General features: G+C 37.7%; 1 protein-coding gene across 1 annotated transcript; it reads left to right on the top strand.

Moving 5' to 3' along the window:
* The first annotated feature begins 2533 nt into the window (after positions 1-2533).
* Positions 2534-18347, top strand: LOC139661716 (scavenger receptor cysteine-rich type 1 protein M160). Its single transcript, XM_071540270.1, has 20 exons — positions 2534-2601; positions 3598-3899; positions 4285-4392; positions 5643-5852; positions 6098-6310; positions 6541-6701; positions 7449-7599; positions 7877-8176; positions 8840-9148; positions 9600-9890; positions 10526-10825; positions 11424-11726; positions 12815-13084; positions 13822-14003; positions 14199-14304; positions 14587-14721; positions 15644-15739; positions 16244-16423; positions 16859-17027; positions 17601-18347. Exons 1-20 carry the CDS (start codon positions 2534-2536, stop codon positions 17617-17619), a joined length of 3873 nt encoding a protein of 1290 aa, XP_071396371.1. The 3' UTR covers positions 17620-18347.
* Positions 18348-19368: the final 1021 nt, after the last annotated feature.

Genomic DNA, 19368 nt, shown 5'->3' with positions numbered 1-19368 from the left:
CAAGAAGGCTATGGGCATGAGCAGCAGTTGAAGCACAGTGTCAATGAATCAATTTAACAATAAATACAACAACAGATCAGTAATATACAAATACTATACATCTTATACAATATAAACAATTCTTAAATTCTACATAAAACCAAAATTGTCACCAAAAATCAAATAAACTAAGATGCCACTAAAATGGCTTTCAGTGAGGAATCTTATCCGTCAGCCATTTTTTTCACCATCCTTTTAAAGCTTGCCAAGTAATTTCCTTGCCGGTATGGGAATTGCACAAGATGGTTACAGACATTTTTCTTAAAATTATTATTAATGGAATTACCCAAGAACACAAATGACGATAAACGTACAACTCAAATGGGTGTAGACTATTATTAAATATCAGTCAGCATATTTATTAGATCCAGAGTTGCAGAAGGCGGGAATGGGAGATCTAAAACTCATATGCAATAAAGAGCGTTTAGATGCTGATTCTTTTCACAGTCAAAACATCCCAAACTAGTGAAACAGTGGAATTCCAAATTGTAAACTAATATTATGTTTGTGAATTCAATGACCCATGGGTATAGCATAAATATGGAAAAAAGGATTGAACCCAGAATGGACAGGTAACTGTTGGCCAGCGTTGACCTGGACTCTCCAGTAGCAACAGAGAAAGCTAGCCTATATCTTAGGTGTGAGAAAAATCATTGTAAAGCAGTACCAGAGATGCCCATCCAGATGCTCAGGTAGGAGAGAATGAAGTCAAAAGCTATGGTAAGAGCTAGGAAAACTACAACTGAGGATTTTCTCACATCAGCTGCTGAAAGCAAGCCATTCATCACCTTGAGAAGAGCTGTCTCACTGTCTCAACTCTAAACCCAAAGAAACAGTCGCTGCTCACAGCAATAACAAATTGGTTAGCTGTTTTTCCAAAACCGAGGACAGGAATGGTAATTTACAGATTGGTCTGTTATTTTATTGTTATTTTTTACTGTTAGGTGAATGAATTGGGTGGATTTATAATTTTTATGATATACAGACAAACCATTTCAGGAATTTCCCTAAGAAATTCATTGGGCAGAATATCAAGTGAATGGGAAATTATTGAAAAGAAATTTGACAAAGAAGCTCAAAAATGTGTCACATTTCTAAGACGATACGGCTAAAACATTGAAAAGAACCCTTGAGCTATTTATTTTTTTTTAAAAGGTCTTAGAAACATTATGCTCTTGCATTTCTTATCTTCTGATTTATATTTTCTCATGCCATCTATCCTTTCCCTTTAATGAAGATTTGAGTTCCTAAATTTGATTTATCCATAGAAGTAAGACTGAGAACACTTGCTCTATTACCGCAACGCCACGCTTCACATTCACACAGCGCCTTGCTCAAGGGCACTCTGAGAGCAGTTGTGAAAGAGTGTTACTCTCCTCCCCCACCCGTATTTTAGCCTAGTGATGGACTAGATTATGTGCAACAGCTCTCAGGAGCTCCGACCACAAAGCCACAGCCCGACAGCTCTGCACTGAGACACGTCAGTTGGCACCTGTAACCACAGCCTGGATGACACTCACATCTAAACTCTGACCCAAAGTGCAGACCCCGGTATTTTGTTTCCTGGAAAAAAAATATTAAAACTATGTCAAGGTATTTTCACATAAGGACAGTTGTCTCAAATGCATTTACAATTAAGCGTGGGCTTTAAGAAAAAATAAATATTTATCATTCACAGTATAAGTTGCAGTATAATTGAAGGACCATTATTTCAGAGAGTTTGTTGAATTGTGGCATTATAGTAGGCTATTGGTATTATTATTTCTGTGATAAGAGTCCAGATTGTGTGTTGTATCTGTGAATATGGCCATTTTCTGTACAAGTTAATAGTGTTTCCAGATTGAGCGAATGAAGCAAAAATAAGTTACATCTGGGTTATACTTTATAAGAATGAACAAAGTGATACGCAGCTAATTTTTTCAGTGTTTATTGGACATACTGTATATAAACACTAGTTTGTGTTGACTTTTACACGCTGATTTAACTTAACACTGACAATTTAAGTATGACAAATAGTCCTGTCATACAGATGAATATTGTTATGTATATCTAAATATAAAAAAAAAGTATTTTCCATGTCAGATGTAACTGTGTAACCATGTGTGCAGAGATAGCTTAGATCAAACCCGTCTTGTGAGATGAGGAAATATCCCACCCATCATCTCACTGATCATTGAGTGAGATAAGAAAATAAACATATAGCAGCTTTTGATCACTGCATTATTTACCTATGCTTAGGGATCCATTTTAGAGCAGATCATGAGGGACACCATCCTCTTGTTAGCAAAAATAATTCACAGCATCCCCATTGGTCCAACTAGATATTTGGGGGGAAATGCACAGGAAAACGATCTACCTTTGTGACATTCGGACAGGTCATTCACAGCTTATATTCATATTTGGCGGGAGTGCTTAGCTGAGCCTGAAGCACATCCTCCACCTTATAAACCTGTGCAGACCATCCCTCTGCCTCACTCTGCCAGCTGCTGTGACGATGTGGTCGCTCCTGCTGCTCCTCTACATAGCATCCCCTGACCTGGTGGCCTCACAAGGCAAGTTAAAGCTTTTCTCTCCAGATTTAACTGTCTATTTCTGACTAATGACAGCTGGACAGTGATTTAATTGCTTTAGCAGATGTTGAGGAAAGAAAAAAATAATATTCCATAACTAACTCCATAACGTGCTGCTTAACATCTGTTTTTGGCAGGTGCTTTTTTTTATAGAGAAATGTTTTGGAGAAAATTTCTTGCTGGAACTCAAAATGTTTTACAGATACTTAAGGTAAAAGTTCCTAAAAAGGGCAAGGCAAGCCACTCTGTCATCAGTGAAATACTACTACAACTACTACTACTAATGATAATAATAATTATAACAATGCTTAAGGGCCCTGAAAAGGCCTTTTGTTTGGGTAACACATGGTTAATTGTAAATCATGAATATTGGTAAAGTATTTATTCACTGATGATGAATTTGCCTTAATTCTTCCATTAGAGGTTCCAGTTTTCTACCCTTGTACTTTAAAACAAACAAAATTTCCAATAAATATGTTACAGATTTGCAGTTATTTCCAGGAAACTCTTTCAGAAATTTACAGTATCTTATCAACTCAACGAAACAGACCTTTTTTTATGTAACTACTATATCATTTCATGTTTTTTTTCTCGGAAACTCTGAAAGAAATGACCGGGTACTCATCGACTCCACCATTGAACTCTTCCTCTATTTTCCCTGTAATTAGTACATAATGTCATGGTTCTTTCCAGGAAACTAAGAATGAACAGTTCCTTTCTTGGAAATTATTAGGAAATTGCGGACCCCAAAAACTCTTCAACTAACAACTTATCTACCTGCTTCCTAGAGATGATATTTACGTCTTGATAATAAAGTGTACGCAAAGCAGGTTAATATCTACTGTATGTACACAAACAGTGTACGACGGAAAGTGACAATGTTTACAGATGTACATTTATAAGTACAGTGCTGCATGATAGACTACCAGGTCATAAACAATGGACTTATCCCATGACGATATCACCTTAACATGTAACCAGGTGACAGGCTGATCCTTAAGGGAGGTAGCAACCCGTGTGAGGGCTACATTGAAATCTACCATGACAACGCATGGGGCATCGTGGGAGATACCGGATGGAGCAAGAACAACTCAGAGGTGGTGTGCAGGAGCATTGGTTGTGGGAAGTATGTCAACTCCAGGAACATCCCACGGCCCAAAGATAAAACCAAGGTCTGGCTCAATGAGGTGAACTGCTCTGGGACTCATGACCAGCTGTGGAATTGTGACGGGCCTGGCTGGGGCTCCAGTGAATACACCACGGGCAGCTTGAAAAATATTAAATGTTCTGGTGAGGCTGCACTTTAATTTCAACATTGTTGGAGCTAGAGAACATAGATATTTTCTTTATTATTTGTGACGTATTTGCTACTTTAGGCATTTTTGCAGTATACATGACGCATTCCTTCAAAAAGTCACTCAATTCAAAATGTGTGTGCTAAAAGCAATGGTAATGATAAATGAAAATGTTATGAAAAAGGTGTGATAAATATGACATCATTATGATTATGATTATGATGATTATTATTATTATTATTATGTTGTTGTTGCCATTACTACTACTGTTAGTATTATTAGTTGTAGTATTATTATTGTTATTATTTTGTGGTTGTTGGATGTTTTCCCACAGCGCACTTTTGCTGTAATTTGGCTGTTACCTTTTCTTGCGCTTCTAGGTAATATCGATTTTAGTTTGGATGAATTTAGATGTGCTGGAGCTGTCCAGTACACCAAAACTACAGATGGGAAAACTTCTAAAGGCTACGTTTGTAGAGACAATTGGGGTAAGAGTGATCTACATGTATACACTTCAACTGAATTGTGCTCTTTCTGATGGTAGTACAGCAAGTGAAAGATGTCTGCGCTCTAAGGAAAAGTCCTATGATTTCAGAGGTTTGCCTCAGGAGCGTGGGTTCAAAAGCCACAGACAAAATCTGGCAAGAATCCACCAAGAACAAGCACGCTTTTAAAAAAAACAAGAAATCCAACTGACACAAAAAAGGGACAGGACAGTTACTTACATTAGGTGCAAAAGAGAAATCCCACATGGAGGCCAAAGGACTAACTCAGAGTGGGATGGCTGAGAGACAAAAAATGAATTAAATACAAGGAATGTAGCAAACATGAATATAATAACAAAAAAAACATAACATTTCCTCATTAAGCCCAGAGGGTTGAAGTGTTTTGAGGTAAAGGATCCCTTTGCTTTCAGGCTGTAAAAGGCGTCTCTCTATGTCGTCCCCTCTTGTGCAATGAATTTGCTCAAAAGCAATAAAGGTCAAAGCAGAGATGGGGTTGTCGGCTTCCTTAAAGTGCCTTACTCTGGGGGACTTCACATTGCTAAAATGATACACATTTCAACATGTTCATTACTGATGCTCCCATCAGTTATTATACTCTCCCATTGTGATTGCAAGTTAAGGGCCGCAAGAAATTGTTAGTCTCCTTAAATATCAGTGTCAGAGCTGTAGCAATTTTTGGGCCCTTGTCCATTCTGGGGTCCTTTTCAAAAGCAATTTTACTCTTATTATTGTTTTTTTTTTATTCTTATTCTTTATTACTTTATTTTAGGCACATGTAGCATCCATATAAGTCTTTTCTGTAATTTAATGCTCACTGTTAAATTCGCAGTCACATGCTCTTGTACCTTGGAATGACTTTGAATGGATTTACTTGTGTTATTTACTTATTATTATTATTATTATCATTATTATTATTATTATTATTGTTAGTAGTAGTAGTAGTAGTAGTAGAAGTAGTAATATTGGTATTAGTATTATCAGGTTTTACTATTATTATAATAATGATTATTTTTTATTTTTTTTATAAGATCGTTTCATTATCCCAACACTGGAGTTGCTTGATGCAATAGGCACTACTTTACATATTTTTCTTTAAATCAGTTTCATACCAGTTGTGGAAATCATTTTCACTAATGGAACAGAGCTTCGAGAAATATGTACTACAACTCAAAATAAATGTATTTATTTACATACATATTTACTCTGTAATGTATGTTTCTTCCGGCATAAAGGTCAGCGTGAAGCCAACCTTTTGTGCAAAACTCTCAAATGCGGCAACGTCAAGGAGATACCTGAACGTGGAATGATGAATGCAAAGGGTTCCAAAGGGAATCCCATATCTGTCCAGTGTGCAAGCACCGATAATGAGGAGCATCTCTGGCAGTGTGCATCTCAAAATTCACCTTCACGTTGCGACAGCACTGCTTCCGTCATATGCTCCCGTAAGTTTTTTTTTATCTCACTGCATTGATATGTTCTGTTTAGGTCTTGCCACGTGTACAGTGGTTGTGGTACATATAAGCATAAACACAGGAATGTATACATGTGCACACATTCACTCAGGCGCATACAAAATGGGTTTCTCACACACACACACACACACACACACACACACACACACACACACAGGATATAACTAACTTGCAACATGTCAGTGAATTAATATGTAATGGTTTATTTTAAACAGATCATCAGCACTTGCAGCTGCGAGGTGGGGACAATGTCTGTGCTGGGACTTTGGAGGAGGCAACAGGGACGGACAACAATGTCGTTTGGAATCGTGTTAAATCCTGTAAAAGCAATTTAACAAACCCTGATGTCTGGTGCAAACAGATGCACTGTGGTGCCAGTGTCAGTCATACCTGTCACACAGACCAAAATGTCTCACTGACATGCTCAGGTAATGCAACTTATTAATATCCAACTGCATCATTTCCACAGCAGCCCTCCTAGCAACTATTTGGTTGATTTTCACATTTGGTTCACATCTTTTTTTATGATGTTAAATGGGTTTGGAATTGGTAAAATATTTTTAAAATAGTGCAGCCTGCTACACACTATTATAGTCCCATGTTGAACCAAATGACATCAGGGCCTGTTTTTTTTTTATTGTTTATTTTCCTTAAACAGACAAAGTCAGTATAACTCTGAAGGATGGCCAGATGGCAAGCCACTGTTACGGTGAAGTACATGTTAATCGTTCTGGCACACTGTGGCCTGTGTGCGGCTCGAAGTGGAATGATAATAAAGAGAATGGGGAAATGGTTTGCCGTGAGCTAGGCTGTGGGAAGGTGAGCTTTCATTATTTCTTGTGAATGTCCCACAGTGTCAGGTTTGTGTGGCACTATTAAAAGATTTTTTGTCTTCTATGTAAAAACATAGTAGTAATGAGTTTTTCTAAACAGTTTCTCCATAACTTCTTCACCTTTTAGTGTTCATTGGGTATGTCATTCAAATTTGCGTAGCGTCTGTTATTCCTTTTATGTCTAAACTCTAAATGAAACTTGTAACTCAAAGTATCCTGCTAACAAACAGTCTTATTACTACTACGATATAATCCACCACTGGCAATTTAGCTGGGTGCTCTGTCAGCGCAAATCTCCCTTAGAGCTTCCCTACTCTTTTCAGGAAATAAATAAACCTTGAGTGAGTGAAATTGATTTTGGAGCTATAAACTTTGGTTTGCTACATATCTAGTCTGAAGTGGACCGCATTCACTGGTGTGACTACAACTTCTGACCTGAACAGAAAATACTGTTTCAAGATGTGGGGTGAAAGAGGCCTTAACCAAAATCCTAACAAAGCCACACAATATCTTGTGTAAAATGTAAAACAGTGCAATCAAGCAAATGAAAGAGCAACAAAGATACTTTACTTTAACGAGTGCTGGTTATTTAGACATTTCAGTTATCAAAAAGCTTTCTCATAACATGATTTTCAGAATGTCACAAATACTTATGTTTTAAATTTTCATCAAACTTTTCTCTGTCATGAATGTATAACACAGTATTCAGAGTATCATAAATGCTTTCTTCTAGATGATTGAGGCAACAACAACCTCGGGAGGCAGAAAAGGGATACTGGACCATGTGAAGTGCTCTGGCAGCGAGACTTCACTGTGGCACTGTAAGGCCAAGCATGACAACAAAGGTTTTTCATGCCCTTCCATCGCCTACGTAGTCTGTGCAGGTGAGATAGAGAACAGAAGACATCATCATATGGTGCAGTATGACGGGTTTCTTGTCCTGGTTGAGATGTACGATATCTTTTACAAGGGAGATCTGGTTAAAACCAGAACAACAATTAAAGCATTGCTTAGTAAGTTGAGTAAGATGAGAACTGGTTATGTGATGACATGTTGTGATACGGATGTTCAATTATATGTAGTTGTGTCTGCCCAAATGCATGCAGTTGATGGTTTATTGTTTCTCATTATGTTATCAAATCTCTTTCTGTCATTGTACAGCAAGTCCGGATGTGCGTTTATCAGACGGTCTAGGAAAATGTGCTGGGAGAGTGGAGATAAATCATAAAGGCCTGTGGAAAAGGGTTTACAAAAGCGGATGGACTGATACCAATTCAAATAAAGTCTGCGATTTCCTGGAATGTGGGAAAGCAAAAAAGTCCTCTGACAAATTCTCCCAAGGTTCAGGCCCATTTCTGGATAAAAGTTTGAGTTGCAACTCAAATTCCAAGAATATATCTGATTGTTTCACAAATTCACCCAGCTCCACTCATCAGGAGGCAATGGAAATAACCTGTGAAGGTGAATCTTTTCTCTGTTTGTCTGTCTAGCCATCTGTCTCCCTGAATGTCTCACGATTTCTCTCAATCTTCATTTTCATCTATATATGTCTGTGTACGCTAGATGCACGCTAAAAGGGACTCAACTGAACATGAAACTGGCCTTCACATTTCTCAGGGTGTTTAAGTGGAAACTGTTAAAAAAAAAAAAAAAGAAAGAAATCCACTTTATTCCTTGCAGTTTGGGAAACTATTTCATACAAACTATAAAAACAGATTGATTAATTTCATTGCCAGCTGCAAGATGGGAAGAGTACTGAAATAATTTGACTCAAGTAAGACTCCAGCAACAGTAAGATTACTTACCAAAGATATTAATAGAGCAATTTTGAAGTACATTATTACGTTCAAAATGAAATCATCAAGAATGTATATGTTATAGAATCACGGCACCAAAATCAACCGATGACCCATTTTGACATGGTTCTTGCAAATAAGTAATTGCAAGAACTCCAGAAGATATCATTGTTTTCACAACTCTTATGAACAACAAAGCACCAGTAAATACTATCTTAAGATTTCTCTATGTTCACACGTAAATGTATCCCAATAAATTATTTTAACCACCTCTTTTCTGTCTCTTGCTCTGTCTCTCTTTGCCGTCATCCCACCCAAACTCGGTCAGAGCACAAGGTGGTGTTTCTGAAGGGAGATAGGTCCTGTTCCGGCAGGGTGGGGATAGAGTATGCCGGGAAGAACTACTGGCTCTCAGGGTCCAGCGAGACGTGGAGCTTTCCGGCCGCCAGCGTGGTGTGTCGACAGATGCACTGTGGGAATGCCATAAATTATACCTCCGCCCCTCTTCGTACTGGCATGAAAAATGGTGTTTGGCATGAGTCTTACAACTGCTCGTCTGAAGCTAAATCTCTCACTGACTGCCCAAAATACAATGGAACGGCATCCAACGACAGTATTGCTGTTGTGACATGTTCAGGTAATGTAACGCACTCATTTTTGAATATGTGTTGTTTTGTTTTATCCTTTCTTCTGCATTGCATTCACTGTGCCAAAAAACTCCATAAGTGCTGTCGGGTGTTTATGTCACTGATACTTGAAGGTCAGATTTTTTAACTCAAACATGAGACAGCTGGTCCGATTGTTACGAAACCTGGAGGGTTGATGCATTGGACCTGTGTTCTGGCATTTTAAAAAATACACTGATTGACCTGATGGGGGCACCATCACTATTTTGAATGTAACAAAACATGGAAGGATGATACATCTTGTTACAGAGTGGTCCAAGGGGTGCCTGCATCATTCATGGGGGACAACACGTTTCACTTGTTTCTCCTTTGCCTTCATTCTGAAACCAATAATCTGCTGATACCAGTCTACAAACATCTTCATGACCCCTTTTGCTATTTGGTGTTTGATTTACTCAACAGGTAACATTACGGTGAACCTGAAACACCAGTGTTGGGGGATGGTGGAAGTATGTGTGGAAGGAAAGTGTGGTGGTGTGTGTGCAGACTCCTGGACAGATGAAAAGTCTAAGTTGCTGTGTGAAAACCTGGGCTGTGGGAACAACATCCAACCCGTTGTCCTCCTGAAAGAGGAAGAATCTGGAGTCCCCTTCAGGAATTTATACACTACGCAGCAGACCACCAACCTGAACGAGAGCAACATTGTCATAAACGACGCCTGTGTTAAAAAAACAGTCTCCCTTGTTTGCTCAGGTAACCGACACTTTGAAAACATTCATAATAACAGCAAAATATCAACAAATGTGATTATTGTTAGATTGCTATGCCACATCTTTTTTGTCAGCTTGAATGCCTCATGTCTTCCCACCATCCTGAAATTTCAGGTTCCCCTATAGCTCCCTATCCTGATTTAGCACTTACTGCCAATGTTAGAGGTATACTGTAGGATTCAAATAATATGGGCTTTTGAAGGCCAATATTGATACCCATATTTCGCACATAGCCAATATTTTGTGCCGATATTAAACATCTTTCAATTTGACAATTTTCATGCCCAAAAAATTACAAGAGCTCAGTGCTTCCCCCAGAATTACATTTTGGCAGGGTGGTAAAAGAAACCAAACTAATGAAATTGTTATACTTATAATAATATAATACTAATACTAATGATATTGCTGACATTACAATACACCATACTACAATACATACAATATATCGCTCTAACCATAGATTTTTATAAGGAAAATTACTAATACTAATACTAAATACTAATATCATTTCACTCGCACAATTGTGACATCTAGGTTATTGTGCAGGTGTATGTACTAAGGCCTGAGTAGATGCCACAGAGCGGTTTTAACTCTGTGATTATCATTGTTTTGATGCAGGTAGTCTCAAGGCCAGATTCCAGGTTTCCAGAAGTAACTGTTCTGGAAATCTGGAGATGTATTATCAAGACCAGTGGCTCCCAGTCTGTGAAACAGCTCTGGAAGGCCGCAATATCCAAAACACCATCTGTAGTGAGCTGCGCTGCGGACAGGCTCTCAACGTGCTCGATTTCTTCGGACCTACACCAGACAAACCTTTTGTGTCAAACCTACAATGTGATGCCAACAACCAGTCATTAGCAGCGTGTAGTGCTGTTTCCCACACCTCCTCTTGCACTCCTGGTGGTCTCCAGTGCTCTGGTAAGTGCCTTGGTATGGTCCCATATTGGTCACCCTCAAAATGTCTTCTTCATTAACACTATACTGCTCAGCCTGGTCTGAGCACGATGTCGTAAAAGGCAAATGACATGCTCCATCTGCTAATAGTGAAAAAATATGTTTCCCCACCATGAAAGGATTACATGGAGGAAACACGACTAGAAACGGAGTAATTTGACATTGGCCGATACATTTGCCTTCAACTTTGACGACTCAGGTTAAATGTCTGACTTTTGTGATAGTTTTCTTTCTCTGAGTGAAGTTTTCATTTCAAGTGTTTCTTATTTAAGCTTGACCAGAACTGTACCCTAACCTTAACCCTAACCTTAATCAAAGTTGTATTACTTGCCTAAACTTAACCATTAGTATCTTCACATGACAAACCTGTGGAAATAGCAAGTCCAATTTGTGCTATTGTTACATAATCCTTCCATGGTGGAGCAACATAATCTTTACATTATTTGTGTCCACAACACGTAATCTGCGTTTCAGAATTCTTGCTCATTTCACAAAATTTTGTGAGATTTATTATTACCTCAGACTCTGTGAATATTACTTTCACTGCTGCTTCTTGTCTTAGACTGGCGGAAGATGAAACTGATCGTGGATGAAAAGGCCTGTGAGGGAGCTGTGTATGTTTACAGCGAGGGAAAAACCTTTGCTGTTTCCAGTGAAGGCTGGACAGATGAAGAGGGCCAGATTCTTTGCCAGGATCTGAACTGTGGCAACTTTGGATCAATTAATTCTTCAAAGAAGAATTCCAAAGACACTATGTGGGGGAAAAGTTTCAACTGTACACAAGTAAATAGTCCAAGAAACATCTGGGACTGTGAACATGAAAAAAAACCCTTACTGAACAAGCAGCTGTATGTCTACTGTCAAGGTAAAACAGATTATCACTACAAACTACTATATAAGTACTACTATAAGTATGCTGACAAATGAATGTAGAGGCTTTGCAGTTGTGCCGCAAATCTCCTAGCAACCACATCTGGTGCTATAATGGAGGTCCATATTGGAGAACTGGCTGTGTGCAAATAATAGTCAAATATATAAAAAGTGGACTGGAAAAGGAAATATACCTGAAAGATTGCTGTGGTGGTGGGTGTAGGTAAATTCAGTAACATTATAAGTAAAAGTGAACGGACTGATAAGGTAGATTTGTTTCCAAATACAGATTACTGTGACACAGTAAAGTGTCTTGTCTGTAGCTCTAGTCTCTACTCCAAGACAGGTAGCTAACAAGCCAGCAGGCTAATTTAGCAAAGCAGCTGATGTTAGATGCAACTACCAGCCACTACTAATGCTAGCTTCTACTAGCTACATTAGGCGGTGTGCTAATCAGATGTGTTTACAAGAAGACAGTGATGATTAACTGATTATAGCTAGCTAAGAAGCTGACGTTTTATAAACACAAAATGAATCAGATGGATCAGTGGCAAATTGATCAGTTTAGTCAAAAACACAAAATAATTCAATCATGTGAATTAAATTATGTTGAGATTAACAAATTACACATTTAGAAATGCAGTCAATTCCAACCAAACACTACAGCAGCTGGTTTCACTGATTAGTTCCCCTGGTTGAAGGTGTGAAATCACCTTCTGTAGTGTTTGGTTGGAATAAAAACCTACATACACTCGGCCCTCCATTGCGCATGGTTGCCTATCCCTTCTCTATACTGTGGTGAAAATTGAAAGCCATACCATTTCAAATACCTGCAATGAGTCAATTGTTATTGAATCATGTATCATTTACGCAGACCTTATCATATCTAGTGGCCTCAGTAAAACTTCAGAAACCACTTCAGCTTCATTTGTACAAGAATAAAGACTTGTTCTATGTGACCCAGATAAGAGTGTTATCCCACATTTAGCAGATTGGGCTCACAGAGGATTAAAAAGCATATTTTTGTGCTCCTTTATGTTGATGAATTTTCATTCCTTGTTTTTTCATTGTTTTCCTTCCTAGGTGAACCCAATGTCACCCTAGCCCACAAGTGTTATGGTGAGGTAAAGATCAACGGTGTTGGGGTGTGCCATAGTAACTGGGACGACAAATATTTGAAAATAGTTTGTCAAGACCAAGAGTGTAGCAACGCCATCCGTTCTCAGAAATCTACCGCCGGGAGGGGTAGCTCTGCGAACCATGTCAGCTGTGATGGCGACGAGGCCAAACTTGGGCAGTGCATGACAACCAAGGGAAAGTGTACAGAAGGATTGGTGTCTGTTTACTGTACAGGTGAGTGAGAAGACCTATTAGGTATGCTATTTGGTATAATATCCACCTTTAAACCATCAAATAGGCAGGGTGGGCCACCCTCCTAACCCCCTGCCACCCTGCCTAAAGAAACATCATTTCTATTATTTCAAATGGGCTAAAAAGTGTCACAACCGGTTTAACTTGGTGCTGGATCATCAAGCAAAAAAAATTATTGCACTCAAAAACACATTTTGGGCTGCAAACATTCTTCAGTGCCATAACACCTTTGTGTTAGTTGTTCCCCTGCTGCTGCTTTTCGTCGAATGTATTAACATTCATTTTTGAGTATTTAAGTATTTACTCCTGGTTTTATGTTAGTAGGAGTTATGTTTTTTTCATAAAATGGAACCCTTCAGAAGACCTAGGGCTTAAAATTACCCATGAATGTATTTGCAGGGACCATGTCAAAATGGGTAATCGGTTGATTTTGTTGGAACACATAAAATCCTAATGATTTTCATTCATTTTATTAATTTAATTTTAATATAAAAATGTACTTTAGTTTTTCAGTGTTGCTCTTTTAATTTCTTTGATATGAGAAATTACTCATTTACTCATGCTGAGTAAAATTTCAGTTAAAAGTTTCAAAGTAACATTGTTTTTACTGTAGTCAAACGTTTTAGTACTCTTCCTGTCTGAAATGAAATTAAATGAAATGAATGAATCTGTTTCCCAAGCTGCAAGAAATTAAGTTGAAATTTCTTCATTTTTTACAGGCTGTATCAATTTCACCACCACAGAAACATGTGGAGGAAGGATTGAAGTCAGTTATGGAGACGGGTGGAAATCTGTGTGTCCCATAACCGCAGTCACACGCAGTCTTACTAAGAACCTCCTGTGTAGAAGGCTTGGCTGTGGCAACGCTAGTGCGTACACTGGGCCCGGCCTCGGACAAAAGGTAAACTCTTGTGTTGTCTTGTGTAAACTCTTAGTGAATCCCTGCTCAGCTTCCTGTCTTTTCCTGACCAATGTATTTGTATATTATATTTTTTTATGAATAAATTAATTTGCCTTTTTTGTTGTCAAACAAAACTTTCTATTCTATTGTACGACTGCGTAAAAAAGCTCAAGACAAGTTTAAATTTGATTTAAGGTGAACTTGGACACATCACTGATCTGCACCGAAAATAACAAGGACATAAGGCATTGTGTCCACCAAAAGTCTTGTAAACTCAAACCAGCTGAGATCTACTGTGACGGTAATTATGTTGTGATCTACTGTGACTAATGTTTTCTAAATCTGTCAGAATTGTTCCCAAATGATTGATTCCATTCAAATCAATTATTGTTTTGCTTACAGATCAGTTTATGTGATCTCACCTGGCTGATAATGAAATGACATAAAACTGAACTTGTTTCTAACATGAAATCCATTTCTGATTGGATTAATATGGCACAAAAAATAAATCGGCTTAATCAACTCATCTGACTCTGAGCGACTGAAACTATGGCAAAAGTAATGTGACTGTGTGTGATTTCAGATTATGTGGTCCCATCCCCCCCATCTAAATCCTACATCCTACTGATAGTGGGTCTTTTCATTGGAGGCTTTTGTCTGATTATGGTGATTTTGCTCTTTCTCTTTTTGCGAGGACGCATCCTCAGGAATGCCAAATGTGAGTATCTTAATCTGTTACAGTCTCTCATCTCTATTGGTAGTCATAAGAGATTCACCAGTGTAAAATAAAAGATTCAAAACAACATAGCAAATTCTGTTTGGCTCAGTGGCCACACTTGGATTATCATACTAATCATTTTCTTGGTGTATTGCAACTTTTTACAGTGTTTGAATGTGAAGCCTCTGATTTAAGTGATTGAAGTGCAATTTCAGTTTCAATTTTACTTGTGCAGGTGGTAGTTTTTATATAAACAGCTGACAATTTTATCACTTCTAATGAATTACCCTTCAAACTCAAGTTCAGCATTTCAATTAAGTGAATAGGAGACGAAACCATCTTAATTCTGACACACACAGTCTGATTATCCCAATGTAAAAGGAGTTAATGGTACCATTTGGCCACAAGAGGCCAGTCTTTCTGCACTCTGACAAAACCTTGACCACTGTGAACATTTCAGAGATGGTGTCATGTCCATGTGAAGTTTTTAGCATTTACATTTGTTCAACCTTTCACTGGCAACAAAAACTAAAATGACAACATTTCTGACAACCAATGCTTGCTCTGAGCCTGATGCTGAATAGATGCAAAGATGTTACAGGTTACTGTCTTTGAAATGTGTACAGAAGTCAAGGTCTTGTCAGTCATAATGTGTGTGTGTGTGTGTGTGTGTGTGTGTGTGTGTTTGTGTGTGTGTGTGTGTGTGTGTGTGTGTGTGTGTGTGTGCGTGTGCGTGTGTGTGTTTTACGTATATGTTTGTACTACTTTCCAGCCGTTTTTTAAATTGTCTTCAAATACTAAGAGCACATACATTTGCTGTATCGGTGCCCGAGTTGCAATAGGTTAGTTGCTTGCTCTACCATTTGGCCTAAAGTAAAATAGATATGTATATCAGTAAATTTCTAATGCTATTTTTATCTAGCAAGATTTTCAACAAGAAAAGAGGTGCCGTTTGAAAGTGGTGACTATGAGGATGTTGCGAGCACTGCAAATGAAATGAGAGTCTTCAGTGACAGGGGTAAGTGTCAAAATAAACTTTTGATCAACTACATTTTTTTTTTAACTGTGTAACACAAGCCTTTTTATAAAATGCAGTGACACATTTTAAACAATCAAGTGGTGAGAGTTAATGCTCTATCACTACATTATATAATGTAGGATTGGGCTGGTGCAGTGTTTTTGCTCATCCAATTAAAATAAATTACAATTCTTAATTCTCATTCACAAATGTACACAAGAAAATCCACTGTATGTTGTGATATATCAAACTTGATCTCAACGAAAAAAACATGAAACAAAAAACAACACAAGGACTGGTTTCCTATATGTCAAAAAGCTTACCTCTGTCTTTCCTAACTGGATTGATTCTAGTTTTTTGTTTTTTTTTCATATTCTTGGAAATGACCCTATGATGAAATGTAGGACAATGGGAAAATATTTGCCACCCACAACACTGGTGAAAATTGGCTGTGGTACGCTGCTGTACCTACTGAACTGATGTTTGTTGCTGTTTTGCACGCAGGATCCAGATCAGAGACTGCAGCTTTCACACAGAACGATGCGAGGAGCGCTTCCTCTCTTTCTTATGATGATATTGAAGAAGGGGACAAGGCTGCAGCTCAGCCGCTGGCCAGCGGACGACTGGCTGCCGTCGCCAATGACTCAGGAGCCGACTGCATCAACAATAACGCCCCTGCTCAAAGTGCAGGAAAGTTTTGAACCACTTTCATAACTGTTATCATGCACATCAGCATGTTAAAACCTTCGTAAAAGCAGTGAGTGACAGCATAAATTGCCGTAGTAGAAAGTCCTCACTGTTTCACAAGTAGAAATAACTCAAATACAAATATTGAGAATCCTGTAAATTCTCACTCTCACAATAACTTTAATTGTACGTAATAGTAAAATAAAATAAAAATATTTAAAAAAAATATGACAGTATATTTTATACAATACAAACTTGCTCTGAAATACTGTCACACATTATTTCATCCACACTAATATACGACCAATATTTTCATGTAAATAAATATTCAGCCATTTTGCTACTCTCTATTGTCACCACTTTAAATTATGTGAAAAATTACAACATTTTTATCACATGTAGCCATTGTCTGCGTTTCTCTTTACTGAACAGATGTGACCTACGAGGTGGACGACCCTCAGGATGGTTATGATGACATTGCTGCCAGCCCCGAGACCTTGGAGACCGAAGTTGAGGTCCACTCCAGCCCTGGAAACAACGCAGAGGCACCACCAGGGGCGGTGCGGGGGGAGGACGACTACCTGGAGCCTGACCAAGACATGTGAGCCAAACCTGGGCTGAACACCTATTTGAAATGAGATCCAATCACATTTTTAGGATTGATTGATCTGTTACAGTGGAATCAAATGGATGACTCCAAATGCAAAACCACAACTGTTAAAACCCAAAACTCATTTTCCACCCTGGTTTCAATTAATAATTGGTCAGGGACTGTCCCAGTTATCAACAGACAAACAACAAAAAATAGGAATTCAGAACACAGCCATGGATAAAAAACAAAAACAAAAAAAACAATTCTAATGTGTAATCTAAGTTGAAAAAAATTTAATAAAAAAAATCGATGATTTTCTATAGTTCATCAGTGAGAAAAAGGACATCATGTCTAGCATTTGTATATATTCCAGGGTCTTAAACATGTATTGTATGCAGAAGAAACATACAACTTGTTGTGTTCTAGTGCAAATTTGTGCACAACATAGTGATTATTGCTTTATATAATTTCCAATAAACCTGGATTTGGCTTTATCTCTTATTTTACATACTTTTGTGTTATGTATTATAGTGTTGGCCTGTCATCAATTCATGTGGTAAAATGTATGTTCTTTCTCTTTAGGCGTGTAAAATGGGAGTGAGAACCATGCTAAGGACTTCAATCAAAATGTGAAGTTCCAATTAATTTTTTCTTACACAGGATTTTTTTTTCTTTACAATGGCTATTGCCTGGTATTAATTTTATGGCTTTTATAAGATGTTAAAATGTGCTCATGTTCATTGGGATTAGTGCAGAGGCTTATTGACATCAGCACATATATTCTGCTATTGCATGTAAAATTACATTGATATGAGTTTTGTTCTATTCAGCATGTTTTTTAGGTATTTTACAAGAATTTGATAAGAAATGGGATGTATATAGTTGAGTTTGTATCATATTAATATTTTATTAAGTAGATGTATTTTTTTCTCCAATGGTTGCTGTCTGGTGTTATAGATGTTAAAAAGTGTTCAGGCCTATGATATCAAGATTGTGTCCCTCAAAACATATTTGTGTACCATGAAATTCCTCCATAAAAAAGAAACAGAAACGGCAAAAAATTTAAAATATCACCTACTCTTAAATGTGTAGAACAGCAGCTGATAACCTAAAGTCATAATACCACATGCTTTGATTTTATGTTCTATTTTTTACTTAAGTTGAATAAGCTTAGCTATTAATCTGTATTGCCATTATTTGAATATGTTTATTATGTTGTCACCTTTAAAATGACATAGCAGTTTGTTTTCATCCAATAGCCTTTTGTGATGTTTTAGAAGAATCTGATAACAAAATGGCTTCATAGGGTTGAAATTTTTATGTTTTATGTAACACATTGAAAATTATTAAAGTAGCCTTTAGATGTCTGGTTTTTCAATGTTTTTCTCCACATTATTAGATGACATTTTACCCTTCATACAGTTGGTGTACACACCAGTAGCAGGTAATAGTAGGTAATTATAAATTAGTATAGTGAAGTATGTGTTGTTAAACAGGCAATTAGGATCCTTAAAGTTCAATCATATAGCTGTAATATCTACTGTATTTATTCATTTACCTCTTTTACAAGAACTACTGAAGAAAAAGACAGCAAGCACGTTGTGTTAGTGTCAGTTATCATTGTCAGTGTTGGTAAAGATGCCGTATGTCTTGCTGTTTCGTGTTAATCTTTGAAGTCACATTTCAGTCTGATGAACGCATCAGCTGCGCAGCGGTCAGTGTGCGTGTCTATGGAGTTATGAGCAATATTGTCGTCTTGAAGAAACCTTTGAATTAGCACATTCAAGATGTGCTAAACATGTATTTGTTAATAGCAGTGTATTTGGACAAAAATCCATCACCCAGAATTTGTGTTTACTGTATGTTAACACTCCCATACTCTCTATCTAGTAATGCCAGGCTGGGTAGCACATCTTCCTCAGAGACACCTGGACTTTGGAAATTGCTCTGATGTTGAGTATCAAACTGTATGTTTTTTGCCATTTATAGTTTGATACACAGCACAATGAGCCATTTCCAACACAAGACATGGTCTGTAGAGAAATACACAACATCAGGTTACTAAACATTCATCCGATTCAAAGTTACTTGATGCTGCCTGCTATACTTCCTGTAAATTCAACCATGCAGTTAAATCTGTCTCCTCTGTTTTTTAGGTTGTGATTCTTGTTGTGATTTTGTTGTGCAGCTGCCACACAAAGCCAAGTAGTACCCCGGCCTAAAAAAAAAGGCAACGCGAAATCCAAACACTACAGCGCTGCTCCAAACATTTAGAATACGATTTCATGTCCATGCACTTCAACATTCTTAATAATCACTTAAACATTTCCCCCCAATGGTCAAGACATGC

The sequence above is a fragment of the Centroberyx affinis genome, unplaced genomic scaffold (genome assembly GCF_046629955.1).
Source record: "Centroberyx affinis isolate AG114_WGS23_722 - 3 ecotype Tasmania unplaced genomic scaffold, CSIRO-AGI_Caff_v1 ptg003590l_1, whole genome shotgun sequence".
In the NCBI taxonomy this organism is placed as follows: domain Eukaryota; kingdom Metazoa; phylum Chordata; class Actinopteri; order Beryciformes; family Berycidae; genus Centroberyx; species Centroberyx affinis.
Note: the sequence above shows the minus strand (reverse complement) of the source record. Positions and strands in the feature narration are given on the sequence as shown.

Excerpts from the sequence above, each read along its gene's own strand:
- LOC139661716 (XM_071540270.1), top strand. The coding sequence starts at position 2,534 with ATGTGGTCGCTCCTGCTGCTCCTCTACATAGCATCCCCTGACCTGGTG. Across the intron at positions 3,900-4,284 it reads GAAAAATATTAAATGTTCTG|GTAATATCGATTTTAGTTTG; the intron begins GTGAGGCTGCAC and ends TTGCGCTTCTAG. Across the intron at positions 13,085-13,821 it reads GGTGTCTGTTTACTGTACAG|GCTGTATCAATTTCACCACC; the intron begins GTGAGTGAGAAG and ends CATTTTTTACAG.